This window comes from Geotrypetes seraphini, chromosome 1 (assembly GCF_902459505.1).
Source record: "Geotrypetes seraphini chromosome 1, aGeoSer1.1, whole genome shotgun sequence".
Taxonomy (NCBI): domain Eukaryota; kingdom Metazoa; phylum Chordata; class Amphibia; order Gymnophiona; family Dermophiidae; genus Geotrypetes; species Geotrypetes seraphini.
This window is the reverse complement of record NC_047084.1, coordinates 427,135,647-427,154,044: the sequence shown is the minus strand read 5'-3', so window position 1 is coordinate 427,154,044 and position 18,398 is coordinate 427,135,647. Positions and strand designations below refer to the sequence as shown.

The 18,398-nt window shown below is 43.8% G+C and overlaps 1 protein-coding gene across 6 annotated transcripts in view; it reads right to left on the bottom strand.

Annotated features, from left to right (window-relative positions):
• PSIP1 (PC4 and SFRS1 interacting protein 1) overlaps positions 1 to 18,398 on the bottom strand; it is a 172,293-nt gene that overhangs the window by 82,598 nt on the left and 71,297 nt on the right. For 5 of the 6 annotated variants that reach the window (XM_033919071.1, XM_033919099.1, XM_033919090.1 and 2 more), the window contains one exon: positions 9,904 to 9,960. The exons of the other annotated variant lie outside the window; for it this stretch is intronic. In XM_033919071.1, the coding sequence (XP_033774962.1) occupies positions 9,904 to 9,960 (57 nt within the window). The remainder of the gene's footprint in view (positions 1 to 9,903; positions 9,961 to 18,398) is intronic. 6 annotated transcript variants of the gene reach the window in all.

The window sequence follows — 18,398 nt, the reverse complement described above, 5'->3', positions numbered from 1 at the left end:
CAATTCGAATCGGTTCACCGATTCACTTCGGGTGAACCGATTTGAATCGATTTAAAACAATAAAAAATCTGCTTCCGAGTCGGACCCTCCCCCTCGCCCACTAAAGCAGGAGCGGCAGCGCTGCTCTTGCTGGCCGGCCGCTGCCACTCCTGCTTTAGAGGGCGAGGGGAGTCAGTCGGAAAGCGCTGCAGTGTCTGGCTTCCCGGCATCAAATTTACCTAAATCCATCAGCCTGCATAAGATCGCTAGTGCTAGCGATCTTTGCAAGCTACCGTCGGGTCTTCTGAGCTGTCTTCTCTCTGCTGTGGTCCCGCACCCATCTCTGATGTCAGAGGAGGGCGGACCGCGGCAGAGAGAAGACAGCTTCGGAAGACCCAACGGTAGCTTGCAAAGATCGCTAGCACTAGCGATCTTATGCAGGCTGATGGATTTAGGTAAATTGAGGCCAGAGGGAACACGCAGGCCTTCGGGGGGTGCAGTCCTTCATGGGGGGTGGGTTGTACAGGCTTCTTCTGGGGGGGGGGTGCAGTCCTTCGTGGGGGGTTGTACAGGTCTTCCGGGGGAGTGCAGTCCTTCGTGGGGGGGGGGGGTTGTACAGGCCTTCAGGGGGGACAGGCAGGCCTTCAGGGGGAGGACAGGCAGGCCTTCAGGGGGGAGGACAGACCTTCAAGGGGGGACAAACCTTCAGGAATGGGCCCTGGTGTAAAAGTACACGGAGGGAGGAGGAGGGAAGGGGGGTTCAAAGAGATGTGCATATGCCGGACTTTGGGGGAAGAAATAATGGGTCTAAAAATAGAGGAGAGGGGAGAGAGATGATGGGCAATGGGATTTAGGGAGGGAAGGAACAGAAAGGGAGAGATGGTGTGGAGGGGGGATAGGGATACTGGATAGGAGGGTAGTTGGGAAGGAGGGAGAGATGCTGGATGAAAGGGTAGTTGAGAAAAGGTGGATCTGTGGATGGAACGAAAAAAAGGAAAGATGCCAGACCTTAGGGAAGGGAAACGGAAGGGGAGGACAAGATGGCAGATGGATGATTAGCACGGAGAAAGAGAAAGAAGGAGACCCTGGCAAGCAAGTTATCAGAAGACAACCAGAGCCTGGGACCAACAAGATTTGAATAATGACCAGACAAAAAAGGTAGAAAAAATCATTTTATTTTCTTTGTGATTACAATATGTCAGATTTGAAACATGTATCCTGCCAGAGCTGGTGTTACCGCAAATGTGAGCTAGGATTTAACAGAGAGGAAAAGTCTTTTTTGTTTGTTTACACCACAGCGCCAGTGTGGTTAGGAGAAGGCAAAGGGGTGAAGAGACTATAAAAGGGTGAAGAAGTTATAAAATAAACTCACCAGGATGTTTTTAAAAAAAACACCAATTGGGCAGGAAAATCGAATCGAATTGAAAAATCGATTCAATAGGCTGAATCGAAATGAATCAAAATTTTTTCCTGAATCGGGCAGCACTAGTGGATGCTACAGATGGGTAGACTGGATGGGCCATTTGGCCTTTATATGCCTTCATGTTTCTACATTTCTATTACGTTAACCACATCAATCTCTATAGGATATATTACTAGTTATAAGAACAATCTTATAACTAGTAATATATCCTATAGAGATTGATGTGGTTCACATATCCAAGGACAGTGCATACCCAGGATCTACTGCATTATCTCACAATTCTACCAACTGGATAAAGCATCTCTTTTAAAGATAAAAGTTTGTAATGCTCTTTGAAGTAGATCATGAGTGATTTGTCCGATATGTAGGGATAGTAAATTTCAGACATTAGCAGTATACAACTGAAAATTTAATGTAATTTAATTCTTACATACCGCTAATAACCGTGAGGTTTCTAATCGGTTTATAAAAATGATGCATTAAAAGATACAATAGATAAAAAAAATAAGATAGGTACTTGTGAAAAGGCTCTGTGAAGAAAGATTTATACATCTCATTAAAAAAACTAGGGTACTGAAGTTTTAAATATCATCTAGCTCTTATGTCTATAACAATCATGTAATAGAATAAGGTTCAATTTGATATCAAGGTCAAATTTCAACCCTGGCCTTGATGCCTACCATTTCTGCTCATACATTTCAAAGTTTTGCCAATTCAACCTATTTTACTGTTTGGTATTTATTTTCTGGCAGAACAATCTGGGAATGGTATTCCACCATCTTTTCTCTGGTCCCCATGAAAATGAAGCAGCTCTGGATCCCCTCTGAAATGGAGCAAAGTTGCTGGGGTGCACACAGATGATTTCTGCCCTCCGCCCCCCAGCTCTTAGCAGTAGAGCTATACCAGAATTTTGAAGCTGAGAGCTATACCAAAATTTTGAAGCTGCTGATCCAGAGACAGGATACCATCCAAGAAGGCTGAGGAGAGCAAGGAAAGCAGGCACTCTTCCTTCACCCTAAATGCAGAGGAAAGTCAGCCGATTCTAACTTCAACAGGACATCTTTGCCTTCTTCATCAAGGAGGAAGAGGGAGAGAGTTGCCAAAAAGGGCAATAATAATCATGATTTTTTTTTTTTTGGGGGGGGAGGGGGGAGGTTGAGGATTCTTGAGGACTGGAAGTGAATATCTGGGAGCTCTAGAATTACTGGGGAAAATTATGTTGGGAGAGTTTGGGAATGAGGACTAGGATTACAAGGGCAATGAAGAGAGGTTCCACTCTGTCTACTCTCTTTCTCCTCCTTACACCAATGTTTGTTTGTCTCCAGGTTGCACAAGTGCTCAACACCCAGGCATTTTTCGCTCACCAGTGCTTCGTGAAGATAAGAAGGAAGCATAGACTGAACAGTGAATTTGCATGTGCACTTTTTTTTTTCTGAAGAGGATATTCACACCCGGGCCCCGACACCAGGAATCCTCCCCATTCACACTTCCACTTCCTTTTTTGTTACAAATTAAGTTTAAGTATAATATATTATGTAAATGTTTTTTTATTATGGTCCATGCTGCTATGGGGTTTGACTGTGGAAGAGGAAATTTTTTTCTCTGTGTCGTTATTCCATATACCGTATTTTCACGCAGATAACGCGCACCTGTGTAAAATGCGCACACGGGTATAGCGTGCGGGAAACCGAAATATATGTAAAAACATTTTTGTATACCGCGCACACCCGTATACCGCGCATGCTGCCCGACTCTCCCGTCGCCGCCCGACTCTCCTTTCCTCCGCCCCGACTCTCCTCTGGCCACCCCGACTCTCCTTTCGCCCGCCCCAACTCTCTCTCCCCCTTGAAGTCCTGTCCCACCCTGAAAGCCTGATGCCCCCCCCGACGTCCGATTCACCCCCCCGCAGGACCGCTCGCACCCCCACCCTGAAGGACCGCTCGCACGCACCCGCACCCGAAGGACCGCTCACACGCACTCCCACCCGCACCCCCACCCTGAAGGACCGCTCGCACCCCCAGAGCCTCCCGACCCCCCCATCATGTAGAAGCTCCTACCGGTGTCCTGCTGCTTCCTCTTGGCGGTCCTGGCCCTTCGGTGAGCCCTGCGCCTGCGCTGCTTTCTCTTCCGGCAGTCCCGCCCTTTCTCTGACGTCAAGCCCTCTTGCCCGCTGACTCCCCGACACGATCGGGGCAAGAGGGAGCTCAAGCTCTCTTGCACCAGCCAACCGCGGCACCCCCGACATGATCGGGGCAAGAGGGAGCTCAAGCCCTCTTGCCCCCCCGACACGATTGGGGCACAAGGGAGCCCAAGCCCTCTTGCCCCACCGACTCCCCAACAATATCGGGCCAGGAGGGAGCCCAAGCCCTCCTGGCTCTGGCGACCCCCCCCCCCCACTAGTTGTTCGGGCCAGGAGGGAGCCCAAGTCCTCCTGGCTCTGGTGACCCCCCCCCCGCTAGTTGTTCGGGCCAGGAGGGAGCCCAAACCCTCCTGGCCACGGTGACCCCCTACCCCCACCCCGCACTACATTACGGGCAGGAGGGATCCCAGGCCCTCCTGCCCTCGACGCAAACCCACCTCCCCCCAACGACCGCTACCCCCAAGAACCTCCGACCGCCCCCCCCAGCCGACCCGAGACCCCCCTGGCCAATCCCCACCCCCCTTCCCCGTACCTTTGTGTAGTTGGCCGGCCAGACGGGAACCAAACCCGCCTGTCCGGCAGGCAGCCAACGACGGAATGAGGCCGGATTGGCCCATCCATCCCAAAGCTCCGCCTACTGGTGGGGCCTAAGGCACCTGGGCCAATCAGAATAGGCCGGGAGCCTTAGGTCCCTCCTGGGGGTGCCTCAGGCACCGCCCCCAGGAGGGACCTAAGGCTCCCGGGCCTATTCTGATTGGCCCAGGCGCCTTAGGCCCCACCAGTAGGCGGAGCTTTGGGACGGATGGGCCAATCCGGCCTCATTCCGTTATTGGCTGCCTGCCGGACAGGCGGGTTTGGCTCCCGTCTGTCCGGCCAACTACACAAAGGTACGGGGAAGGGGGGGTCACGGGTCGGCTGGGGGGGGCGGTCAGAGGTTCTTGGGGTGGGCGGTCATTGGGGGGAGGGGGGTTTGCGTCGCGGGCAGGAGGGCCTGGGATCCCTCTTGCCCGTAATGTAGTGCGGGGTGGGGGTAGGGGGTCGTCGTGGCCAGGAGGGTTTGGGCTCCCTCCTGGCCCGAACAACTAGCGGGGGGGGGGGGGGGTCGCCAGGGCCAGGAGGGCTTGGGTTCCCTCCTGGCCCGATATTGTCGGAGAGTTGGGGAGTCGGCGGGGCAAGAGGGCTTGGGCTCCCTTTTGCCCGATCGTGTCGGGGAGTCGGGGGGTAAGAGGGCTTGAGCTCCCTCTTGCCCCGATCGTGTCGGGGGTGCCGTGGTTGGCTGGGGCAAGAGGGCTTGAGCTCCCTCTTGCCCTGATCGTGTCGGGGAGTCGGCGGGGCAAGAGGGCTTGACGTCAGAGAAAGGGCGGGACCGCCGGAAGAAGCAGCGCAGGCGCAGGGCTCTCAGAAGGGCACCAGTAGAAACGTCTACATGATGGGGGGGGGTCGGGAGGCTGTGGGAGTGCGAGCGGTCCTTCAGGGTGGGGGTGCGGGTGGGAGTGCGTGCGAGCGGTCCTTGGGGGTGCGAGTTCGTGCGAGCGGTCCTTCGGGGTGGTGGGGTGCGAGCGGTCCTGCGGGGGGTGAATTGGACGTTGGGGGGGGAACTATGTAAAAAAAATTTGTAAAACGCGCAAGGTTATGCACGGTTCGTAAAAACCGTGTATAACGCGCACGTTATATGCGTGAAAATACGGTAATCTTCTAGTGGGAGTGGAATAGAGGCTAGGACAGTGATTCCTAAACCTGTCCTGGGAGAAACCCAGCTAATTATGTTTTCAATATACTCACAATGAATATTCATGATATTGATTTGCATACACTGCCTTCTTGATATGCAAATCTACCCTTGCATATTCATTGTGGATGTTCTGAAAACCTGACTGACTGGAGTTCCCACAGCTGCTTCATTTGCATACAAAAACTCTGAAATTGGTGCAAACACTTCAAAACTGCTTTAAAAAACACCATTAATTCAGCAGTTTTGATTGGGTTCTTTCATGGTTTTCAGCTAATGTGCATCACTGGAACATATGGAAAGTATGAAGCGACTTGGCACACAAATGGAATGAATAGAATGTTTTGTGAGTTTAATAGGCAGGAAATAGAGTGTAGGGCTAAATGGTCATTTATATCAATGGAGGAGGGTGAATAATGGTGTGTGGCAGGGATCTGTACTGGAATATTTAGAAATGATCTGGAAACTGAATGACAAGTGAGGTGATTAAATTTTCAGATGACATAAAACTATTCAAATTTGTTAAAACACATGAAAAATTGCAGAAGACCTTAGGGAATTGGAAGACTGGTCATCCAAATGGCAGATGAAATTTAATGTGGACAAATGCAGTGTGATGCACATTTGAAGGAATAATCTAAATCATAATTACAGGTTGCTAAGGTCCACCTTAGGGGTCAGAACCCAAGAAAAAGATCTAGGTGTCATCATAGACAATATGCTGAATCTATCCACCCAATGTGTGGCAGCAGCCAAAAAACCAAACTGGATGCAAGGAATCATTAGGAAAGGGATGGTAAATAAGATCAAAAATATTATAATGCCTCTGTATTGCTTCATGGTGCAACCTCAACTCAAGTATTGCATTCAATTCTGGTTGCTGTATCTCAAAAAAGACACTGAAAGTGGAATTAGGGGACTGATCCAAGATGACATCTTGCGGAGAGGTTGGCTTTTTTGGAGCAATGTGGTGGCAAGTGTGTCAGTTCTCTTGCCAGGTATATGGGCAAGAGAAAGGGAAAGGCGAAAGTTCAGGTCCTGGGAGGTAGCCAAGTACTGCCGATGAAAAACTACCCTGGAGGATTACAGGAACCTGACTGGACCCTCGTCGGCTGTCTCTTCTGATCAAGCGCAGTACATACAATATGCACGTGTGAATTGCCCTAGCAGCAACAGGATCTCATTAAGTCCCGAGAATAAAGCAGCTCCCCTGCAGCCTGGAAGGAGTCTATTGGATTGAGAGCATCAGCACGGAAATTCAGAGGAAACTCAAGCTTCTCTATCCGGGAATCTCTCTCCGATAGCGTTTTCTTCCCCACAGCAAGGTGTATCGACTTTGTATTCAGCTGAAACTGTAAGTGGGGCATAGGGGGAGGAAAGGCCCACCTGAAAGTTCTGCAGGTGTGAAAAATAAGAAGCCAGCCGTTATAACCTTAGAGGTACTGTAGGAGACTATACAGGACTTAAATTCCTCTTTTTTGAGATGAGGGGATAAAAATGGAAGGTGTAATGAAAAAGGTTTCTGAACAAATTGCTTCCCAGTTCCAAGGATTAGTTCAGCAATTGGAGAAAGTGACAACTTTGGAGGAAGTACAGAAGCTGGGAGTAAGCTTTGGTGAAAGATAAGACCTTAACCCAATGAAAGATTGACTATCTGGAAAATCAGTTAAGAAGGAATTATTTGAGAGTCTTAAACTTTCCCAAGTCCCCTTTGATATCAGCAGTGGACTTGGTGAGACAATTTGAAGGAGGTCCTTAAGATATTGGATGAAACACTTCCACCGATTGTGAAAGCTCAGTATGTTTCTGGGAAAGAAACGGGAGGGTGAGGACCTTGGGGAGACCAGATCCAATGGTGAACTTAACTGTGACTTTCTGGAATCATCTCTTGAAATAGTTACCCAGAGACTCTAATTGTAACATTTGTTTTGGAACTGGATCACAATAATGTTTGCATTTATATTTCCGTAATATTAGTCAGCAGTTTATGGGATCAAATATTCTGATTTTTCCTGATTTATCTAGAGACACACAAAAGAGGCGCCAGTCATTCTTGGTCTATAGACCAAGAGTGAATTCCTTGGGGGCTAATTTTGTCTTGCAGTTTCCTTGTATTTGTATTGTATCGCTTGAGGGTTCAACTTTACTTTTTTTGATCCAAAACAACTATAAAATTTTCTTGTAGCTAAAGAGGAGATTAAGGGAAGGAATGCCGTGATTGGGCTGAGACCATGATGTTGGGAAGCCTCCAGAAAAAGTATTTTGTTTTTACTTATTGATTATCTCAATGTATCTTGGATCTTATTTCCGATAAATTGTGGACTGTATTAAAATGTTTTTTTTCCCTTATATCTTATTTTCTTTTTGTTATATTACTGAAATTTCATCATCATGGATATATTGAAGTGAATTTAAATTTGAAATGTAGTCCTTTATCTTTATTTCCCATTGTTTTAGCACCCACACATCCAGGGGAGGATGGGTGGGCAGGAGGGGAGGAGATATATCTTTTGTTTGGTATTATTCCCTGATGGAAAATGTTGGATGGGAGAGGGAGTTTTATTTTTATATTAATACTGATTGATTATAAGTGCTTATTTAATTATTGTGTTTTGTATGTATATTATATTGCACTTTTTGTTGGATTTGAAAACTAAATAAAGTAAAAAAAAAATAAAAAAAAGAAAGAAAGAAAGAAAGAAAGAAAGCAGAATTAGAAAAGATTCAAAGAAGAGCAACCAAAATGATAAAGGGGATGGGACCCTTGTCATAGGAAAGGCTAAGAGGTTAGGGCTCTTCAGTTCAGAAAAGAAAAGGCTGAGGGGAGATATGATGGAGGTCTACAAAATCCTGAATCGTGTAAAATGGGTAAAAGTGAATTGATTTTTTTACTCTTTCAAAAATTATAACAATTAGGGGACACTCAAAGTTACATGGAAATATCTTTAAAACCAACAGGAGGAAAGACTTGAATTTTTTCACTCTAAGAATAGTAAAGCTCTGGAATTTGTTGCTGGAAGATGTGACAACAGCAGTTAGCATAGCCGAGTTTAAAAAAAGGTTTCGTCAGGTTCCCATAAGAAAAGACCATAGCTTGCTATTGAAACAGACATGGGGAAGCCTCTGTTTGCCCCAGGATTGGGATGTTGCTACTACTTCTGCCAGGTATTTGGTGACCTGGATTGGCCACAGTGGAAACAAGATACTGGACTAGATGTATCACTGGTCTGACCCAGTATGACTATTCTTATGCAATTTACCTAACCCAGGGCTCCTGAACTGATTTCAGTACTTTTAAAATAGCTTTATAAGTGTCACACCAATTACAGTGTTTCTATATTCAAATGCAGCAGCTAGTGTTTTTTAGTTCCTTCTGAATTATATTTTAACTTTTGAGTGCTTGCAATGATTTTTAGTATATTTGCTTTGAATCCATGGTGGAAAAAGTGGATTTTATGGTCTTATCTTTAAATATATCATTACATTACATTAGTGATTTCTATTCCGCCAATACCTTGCGGTTCAAGGCGGATTACATAAGAATTGTCATATTAAGAAATACATTTTCTAATTTGCTAAGGAGTGTATAGTATTGCAGGTGAAGCTTGGAACAGATCTGGTTGTGTTATATTGGTTTTATGACCTCCCTCTGTACTTAAATAGACTTTGAGATCAATGTGCTCAGTTTGAGGGAGAGTATCTGATAAATCTGCAGCATTTTCTTACACATCTGTCCAATATTATTTCAAGTGGCTATTAATAATAATGTTATTAGAAATCTTTTTATCACTATCCTGAGTGATGGATTCAATTTAGACTCTATTTGGGGTATGTATGGTTTTTATACACTTCTTGTTGGAGCTAATCAATGTTTATGGAGTGTTTATTATTTATTATGCTTTTACATGTAACCATGTTTTAAGATTGATTATTAAGTTTTAATGTTTATTTATTATTTGTTAATTTTTTCTATTTCTAATGGTACCCTTATATGATTTAACAAATTATCCATATTGTTTAACAACTTGGTTCACAACTGGTACAGCCCTAGTGAAGGGCAAAATGTGACCATGTCTGGCACAAGTTTTCAATTCCCTCAATTACTGTAACGATTCAATAAATATATTTTCTAATTTTCACTACTTTGTGGCTGGTCTGCTCTTTTCTATACTGACCTGGTAAAGGACTTCCACTGTGTTGACTTGGCTAAGTGAAAAGGGGATTAGAAATGGGAAGTCCTCGTTCCTCTTATACAGCTGTGAATGAAGGCTCTTAGGGCCCGATTCTATAAAAGGCACCTATAGCATGTCAATCAGATTAAGGCATCATTTAAATATCCCCTGCCACTGTCCCATTCCTGCAAGCTCTGTCTTAACCGCACAAGCCTTGAACAATTATGATTTTTAAAATTTTCGAGGTTTGTGCAGATGAGGACAGAGCTTGCAAGAATGGACAGGGACAGAATGGATGGGACAGGGATAGAGAGATCCCGCGAGGCTGGGGAAAATATACACCATTTATAGAATCAAGGCTATAGTACTAAGACCAAAACCTAACATTGGAGAAATCTAAATTATAATCATATGAATGCAACTATGAAGGAGGCCAGGCAAACTCTAAGCTGAATATTACCTTTCTTTTTCTGCCTCTTCTGCCTTTCCCAGGCAAGTCATTTCCTTTAGAAACATCCTATGGAAACGAAATGAAAGTTCACTTACTAAAACTGTGAAATCTTCAAGCTGTTCCCCTTCCTACAAGTCACATAATTTATTTCAGAGAAAGATTCTACCATGTGCTAAGAATAGAATTCATCAACACATACGGATGTGGTGCTTCATTACAAGAGGCCAAAGGATATAATGCAAACTAATGCTATGATCTTCCTTCACTTATTAAAAAGAATAATCCTATGTGGGGGTGCTGAAAAGTTCTCAGCCCAACTAACTTCTTAAAATTCTGAGAATTATTTTGCCACTGTTGCTGAAAAAAGTGCTGTTTTATTTTGCAAAGTGCCAATTTGCAAAATCAAAATGCTACGTTTGAACTTTGTTTCAGATCATGATTGAACCATGTCAACAAAAAGTTGTGGAATTTTCAAATGTGGAATTCTGAGCCGTCATGAAGTTCCTATTCTTGCAGAAGAAAACTCCAAAGGAAATCCATGAATGTATGATGCAAACACTGAGTGACAAATGCCCATCATACTCCACAGTAAAGAAGTGATGTGCAAACGTTCAGCGTGGAGATTTCCAGATATCCAGGGTATGTGAGGGCTGTATAATCTACAAGCAGCTGGCTATGTAGAAGCTTTCAGCCAAGTGGGTGCCCAAATGTTTGAATGCTGACAAGAGATGTTGTCAAGTGGACACTTCCAAGTTGATTCTGCAGCATTTTCAACGAGCGGGTGCCAACTTTTTGGAACGACCAATTACTGTTGATGAAACACAACTATGACCCTGAGACAAACAACAGTCCATGCAATGGCGATACTCAGGTTCTCCAAGACCAAGGACATTCAAGACCCAAACGTCTTCAGGGTAGGTCATGTCCACAGTGTTTTGGGATCAGGAAGGTATTGTAATGACTATCTTCCAAGGGGCAAAACAGTTAATGCAGAATACTATTGTAATTTGTTATGCTGATGAAAAGAAGCATTAAAAGAAAAAAAAAGGAGAGGGAAGTTGCAGAAAGGAGTTCTCTTTTTGCAAGATAATGCACCTGCTCACAAGGCTGGCAAAATGATGGATGTTTTGATGCAGTTGGGGTTCAGTGCAAAGACCATCCATCCTACTCACCAGATCTTGCTCCTTCTGACTATTTTCTGTTCCCAAACCTCAAAAAGAGTTTGAAAGGGAAACAATTTTCAAGTGATTCTGAGGTGATTGCAGCAGCGGAGTAGTATTTTAGTGACCAGACATCAGAATATTTTTGGGAAGAGTTACAGAAACTTCATACATAATATGTTAAGTGTATTGAACTTTGGTGTGAATAGGTGGAATAACTTGTAAGTTTCATGGCTCCATTTTATTCCCTTCTTGATTGGGCTGAGAACGGTTTGTTAGATTTCCTTTTATATATCTTGTAGTTATAACAATTAAGAAGTATGTCTTGAACCACAAAAATGGCAGGTTTTCTTACAAACAAGAGAGGCTTCTGAATTATGTTAGATGTACAACAATGACTTACTATTTTTTTTAGGGGGGTTACTCATGTGCATAGCTTTATTAAGTGGGGGGAAGGAGAACATGCTATATCTAATTTTTCTTTAGGTGATTGCTCATTTGTCTTTGTTCCCCCGTGTCCCCCCCCAAAAAAAAACCCCAACAAAAAACCCTTATGGCTATACTGAGAATTACCTTTAACGGCTGAGAATCGCCTTTAACAGCTTTTTTTTCAGTGTTTAATTTTTATTTATTAGGATTCACTACTGCCTTTTTGAAGAAATTCACCCAAGACGGTGTACATCAAAGTCAAATATAGATAATAGCAGTACACTGAAAGTAGCAAACTACATGTATACTCAGTCAACACAATACATTTTAATAGACAGTAATGGGTGTAAGCAAAAGTGGACCACAGACAGAAAAGAATAAAAGAAGTTAGAAAATAAGGGGGACTAATTTAAAGAACGTTGCCTTTGTTATCTCTTCTCTTTTCAAACTGATTGATTTGATTACAACAAACTTATAAAGATCAAGGGGCCCTTTTACAAATCTGCACTAAAAAATGGCCAGTGCTATCCACAGCGCAAGTCTTTCCCCAAGCACTGAGGCCAATTTTAGGGTGGTTGGTAAAATGGCCCCAATTTCCTTTATTCCCATTAATGGCCACATGCTAATTTCCCCATTAGCATGTGGCCATTAGTGCATGAACACTTACCGACTCCTATTTTCTAGGTGGTAAGGGCTCACATGCTAATCAGCGTGATGTGATATTCCTGCACTAACCAATTAGTGCAGTACACACCTACTCTCCGCCCACAGACAGTGGGAAGCATGTGCTGATCCTGAAACTACTGTGGGATGTCTGAATGAGCCCCACAGTAGTGGTTTCTAAGCTATGATAAGCACACATAAGCGCTCACTGCAGCTTATTAAAAGGATTCCTAAATTCTAAACATTCACATTTCTATATATACACTTTGATAAGCAGACTATGCCTGCTAGGAGTGTCCCTAATGCAGGTCCCAGTGCTAATACAGACCCTGCCCATAATCTGCCTTATACACCATTTTCTGTCTCTCAAACTGAATTTCCTTCTGGGGCCTGTAGAGGGAGTAAGAGAGCAGCAGTGGTAGGTTCCCATCCTCCTCTGTGTCCTAAAGTGAATCACCGGAAATCCTTTCCACCTGAGGGTTGGGGACGGGGCTGCAAGCTGCTATCCCTGAAGACTAGGCTCCTAGAAAATCAGAGGAGAGAGGAACAACAGCAGGAAAGGTCACAGTGCTCAGGGCTGGGAGCTCCTGATAGCAGCCAAGCTCCTGAGGCTATGGAGTTTGCAGAGGCTGGAGAAGAAGTAACTTCCAGTCTGTGTGAGCCATGGAGTTGGAAATAAGCCCTGAAGCTAGTGCTGTGCTGACTCCTGAAAATGCTTCTATGGAGGTTTGCCTCACAAAAGCAAGTATCTGAATGTTTGGTGAAGTTTATTGCAAATTTGTTTTTGCCTACCTTATCTCAAGAACTGAATAATTCTGACTCATGCTAAAGAGTGAATTTTCTCTGCTGTGGAGCTGAATAAGGACTTTTATTTTGAAGTTTTGTTTTTCCTTTTTGAAAGCTTAATTGTGCTTTCTCTTTGAGGAAAGTGTACTATGGTATGCTAAGACAGTGGGGTTTGCCCCCTGTTACGAGGTGGGATAGTGGGCCTAATTTCTGGCAATTAAGACCTCACGGAGCACACTGTCTTTCCAGCATTTGATTGCTGAAGAAGCCAGTACAGTAGCGCTGACTTAGAGATGGAGTATTTCATTCCAGAAGTATTGCTTTTTGTTTTGGGAAGTTTTCTTTTCTTGTGCGATAGACTATTGCTGGACTGCAAACTAAAAAGAGAACTTACCTTTGTGAAAGAGAGATTTTGGTTATTTAATTTTGGACTCTCTTGTTTTCTCATCCAGAGACTATTTGCCAACATTATTTTGAACTGTGCATGGGAAGCCCGCTGGCTTCTGTTGATTAATCCTGACAAATAAGTTGGGGTTTTTTTGTTTTGAAGATTAAAAGCCTTGATTTCATTGAAGCTGTGCCTATGACTTTTGAGGGTGTTCCTTATTCTAAACGCTAAAATTATCACCTCCTTGTGCGGCCCGTGGCGGCTCACAAGAATCTACTTGTACCGGTGACCCCAGACACCTTGCCTGGAGCTTGCCAGCTACAACACTTATCCACGCCCTCATCACCTCACGCTTAGGCTACTGCAACTCGCTACTCTCAGGCCTTCCGCTTAGCCTTCTCGCTCCTCTCCAATCTGTCCAGAATTCAGCTGCATGATTCATATTCCGGGAGAGACACTTTACGCACATTACCCCTCTCCTAAAGTTACTTCACTGGCTTCCCATCAGTTTCCTAATACAATTCGAACTCCTCTTACAAATGCACTCACTCAGCTGCCCCTTTCGCACTATCTCTCTTCACTTATTTCCTCCCAAGATCCCCCCTGTGAGCTCCGCTCAGCTGGTAAGTCCCTCCTATCTGTGTCCTTCTCTTCAACTGCCAACTCCAGACTCTGTCCCTTCTGCCTCGCTGCATCATATGCTTGGAACAAGCTGCCCGAATCCCTATGGCAGGCTCTGTCTCTGGCAGTGTTCAAGGCCCAGTTAAAAGCCCACCTCTTTGAGAGTGCTTTCGAATCCCAACCCTATGTCTGTCTGTCCAAGTTAGATTGTAAGCTCTTCCGAGCAGGGACCGTCTATAAATGTCAACAAGTATAGTGCCGCAAACGCCTTTCAGCGCTATATAAGTGATAAGTCGTGGTAGTAGTACTATAGGACTCAAAGATTTTTTACACCCTTCCTAGGGACCGATATAGAGAGCTACTGTGGGCAGAAGCATGCAATTAACAAGCCGTCTATGTGCTTGTTATGGGCAGCATAACGCAGAAAAGGTTTCGGCACTCAAATGAACTAGTGGTAGACATCAGTGCACAGCATATTAAAATGCGCGGTAAAGAGGATAATAGTTAACCTGCATTAATGCAGAGAACCTTCAAACCTGTGTGCTGAAGTCTACAGTGCATCAAATCTACTGTCAGATTTGAGGAGCTGTAGACGAGCTGCCCCAAACCCCTGTGTCCAATAGCCTTCTGCATTAGCCCCATCCTTTCCCTTGTAGTCTAGCAATCACCTCTCTCCACGCTCAAATTGATCCAACACCTTCCCAACTTGCCTCCCCACAACAAAACTAAAGCTCTGATAGCACTGTGCAACAGAGGTTTTGGGGCATGAATTGTAGTGGGTGTTCTATAGTGATCTGGGGTCGATGAATTCAAAAATGATCGTAATTTTTCGGTATAACCTTCTGAATTTTGGCAAAAGAGCATTATAATGCAAAAATTAACATTTTTGCAATATTTTCTAATGCTTGGAGTATTATAACAATTGTGAAATATTAAAACAGTTTGCCTCAAATTAGATATTTTTCCCCGATAATCTTGGTGGTGTTAGTGATGAGCATGCGGAAAGGTTTCACTAGGACATTACTACAATGGAGAAACGATATCAGGGCAGATGGAATTCATCAATGCTGGCTGACTATTGTTGGACATTAATTAGAGATGCTCCTAATCTCATTTATAAATGCACTTCAAACGATTCTAGAAAATAATATTTATAGGAACTCTTAAATTGGCGCAATGCGTTACATTATGACTTCTCATGCTATAAATATTTGCGATTTGCTCAAAAACTATACATGATAGGAGAAAACAGGTTATTTTCATACACAGAAGGATAAATTCTATGAAGTAAACCTCATTTTCTTCTTGCCCCAGAAAAAAAGTTAAAATTCCCCTCCTTTCAAATTGATCCAATCTTACTTTACTGTTGAGCACTTTGTTTTGATTTGTTATTCACAATGAAATATTGTCTAAGACCTCTGATGCAGGCATTAGTGCCAAAACACAGCCCATGTCACGTCACAGGTGTCACTGGACTTAAAACTAGCCATTGTTTTCACTGGATCTAAACTTAGATATTTTTGGATGACAAAAGATTGTGGAGTCAGCAACATTGGGGACTATGGGTCATTTTTTCAGAAACTGCATTTGTATTTAATGCAGTGTGTGTAAGATGCTGTTATGTTATACTGAGTGAGGCAAGACCAGGACTGGGGGGCTGAAAGTCTGTGGCTTAAATCCCGCACACATGCTGACTTCATACACTTCACATTCCTGCTAAAATCTATCCAGTCTGTCCTCTCACTTGCCAAACAAGAATACTATGCCCATTTAACAAACTCTTAGCTCTAAACTCCCTATTCAAAGTGCCCTCACTTCCAATTCCCTCCTCAGACTATGGCCAAATTCTTCTAGAACAAGGTTCAGAAGATTCATCTTGAATTCTCAACTAGGCCACCTCCCCCCACCTCACTTCCATCTGTCCCTTTTGCCAACCTCCCCTCAATCCCTGCCATCTTTTCTGAAATTACTAGAGAGGAAACTGCACATCTTCAAACCCACTACCTGCTCCTCTGATCAGATTCCCACCAACCTACTCAGCGCTCTATCTCCCACTATCATCCCTCCTATCCATCACATCCTTAACCTACCACTCTCCACTGCAACTGTCCCTGATGTCTTCAAACATGTCATAGTTACACCTCTCCTCACTAGACCCCAAATGCCCCTCCAACTATCATCCCATCTCCCTCAAGTTTCAAGTTTAATAGTTCTTTTGATTAATCCTTCCCTTCTTATCCAAACAACTTGCCTGATCTTCCTTTCGTCTTAAGCTATTCTTGACCCACTTCAGTGAGGCTTTTTCCCCACTGCATTCCACGGAAACCACCCTTGCTGGGCTCCAATGACCTTTGCCAGATCCAAAGGCTCCTACTTTATCCTTTTCAATCTATCTGCTGCTTTCAACACTTGCACCACCTACTTCTCGATACGCTGTCTTCGCTGGGAATCCAGGGTTCTTTTCTCCCTTGGTTTTCTTCCTATCTCTCCCATCACACTCAGTATATGCAATGGGGGAACCTCCTCCACTACTGGTATACCACAAGGCTCTCTGTCTTGGGACCTCTCCTTTTCTCCATCTATACTCTCTCCCCTGCTGTACTAATCTCCTCCCATGGCCTTCAGTATTATCTCTATGCTGATGACTCCAGATCTCTCTCTCCACATCAAATATCTCTATAGGAAGCTAGGCCCAAGTCTCAGCCTACCTGTCTGACAGCCTACCTGTCTGATGTCTCGCTGCCATCTAAAGCTGAATAAGGCTAAAACTGAGCTTCTTATCCTTCTGCCTAAACCCTCCTCCCCCCATTCTCTATTTCTGTGGACAACACTCTCCTCCTCCCTGTCTTGTCAGCTCACCACCTCAGGGTCATCTTTGACTCCTTTCTCTCCTCTACTCAGATTCAACAAACCACTACAGACTGTTGCTTCTTCCTCCATAATACGTATTACCAAAATTCAACCTCTCATTTCTGAGCACACTACCAAAAACCTTATCGATACCCTCATCACCTCTTGTGCTGGCAACCCCACTTCCGAATCCAAAAAGATATTTGAAAAGGTGGTGGTGGTGGTGGGGGGACTGCAGACTGGGGTAAGCAGAAGGAAAAGACATCCGGTCTACGCCCCCCACCAATGTCAACCCTGCCAGCAAATCCAAAAAAAAGGGGGGGGGGGCTTTGGTCCAGGGAAGAGAGAAGGTTATCAAAGCTCAAATTGCATTGATATCAGGGAATGGAAAGCAAGGGAAGAGCTAGAAACTAGATAGATTAGAGAAGGAGCCATAAAAATAGAAGACAGTTGGATGTGAAAGATGGATGTTGGGCATGGAATGAAGGTGACAAGGAGAGAAAATAAATGGTGAATGGTCAGGAGGCCCTGGAAATATAGTTCAGTGCACAGAGAGAGGAAAGCAGAACAGAGACGGAACAAAATGATTAGAAAAATAAAGACAACAAAGTATGAAAAATGATTTTCAGTTTAGTAACTGAAACATGTTGGTTCATAGAATTTACTTCTGCTGTCCATATTTTGCACTGTCCAAGAGGAATGTGAGCAACATTCCCTACTGCACGATTCTCAAGCAGGTTTCAGAACCTATTTTAGCACTGAGACAGTGCTGGCTACATTATTAGACCATTTAAATAGCCTACTGAGTAAGGGTAACAGTGCGCTGGTGCTTCAGTTTGACCTAAGTAGCGCCTTTGATTTGGTAGATCACACCAAATTATTGGCTGTTTGGATGCTTTTGGCCTACAGGGTAATGTTCTCCTGTGGTTTAAAGGGTTTTTGGAATTCAGACAATATCAGGTCAAGTTTAATAATCAGTTTACCTTTAACTGGAAAAATCTGAGTGGTGTACCCCAGAGTTCCCCACTCTCACCCACATTATTTAATTTATATCTCTCCTCCTTGAGCTACAGTTTTGAGTAACCTAGGTATAGAACTGTTCAGCTATGCTGACGATATTACAATTGTCATGCCTTGTGCTACAATTCTATCTCATATCTCTCACAAAATTGTGTCTGTGTTGCAACTGATGAACTCTTGGATTCAGGATTTCAAACTCAAGCTTAACCCTGATAAGACAAAGTTTTTTGTTGTGTCGCCACATAAGATTATTCATGAGCTATCGATTAGTATAAATTCTACCTTGCATACAATTCAACCAACAATTCAAATATTGGGAGTTATTTTGGACCAGCATCTGACTATGAAAAAACAAATAGATGCTGTGGTACGTAAGGGTTATTACAAGCTATGGAAACTGCGTACCATTAAACCTTTTTTTGAGTTTTCTGCTTTTAAACTTCTGGTATAATCTTTATTATTGAGCCTTTTGGACTATTGTAATATCGTGTATTTAACAATTCCCAAGAAAGACATGGTTCGACTCGTATTGATTCAGAATACAGTTGTTAGAATGATCTACGGTCTTAAAAAATATGATCATGCGA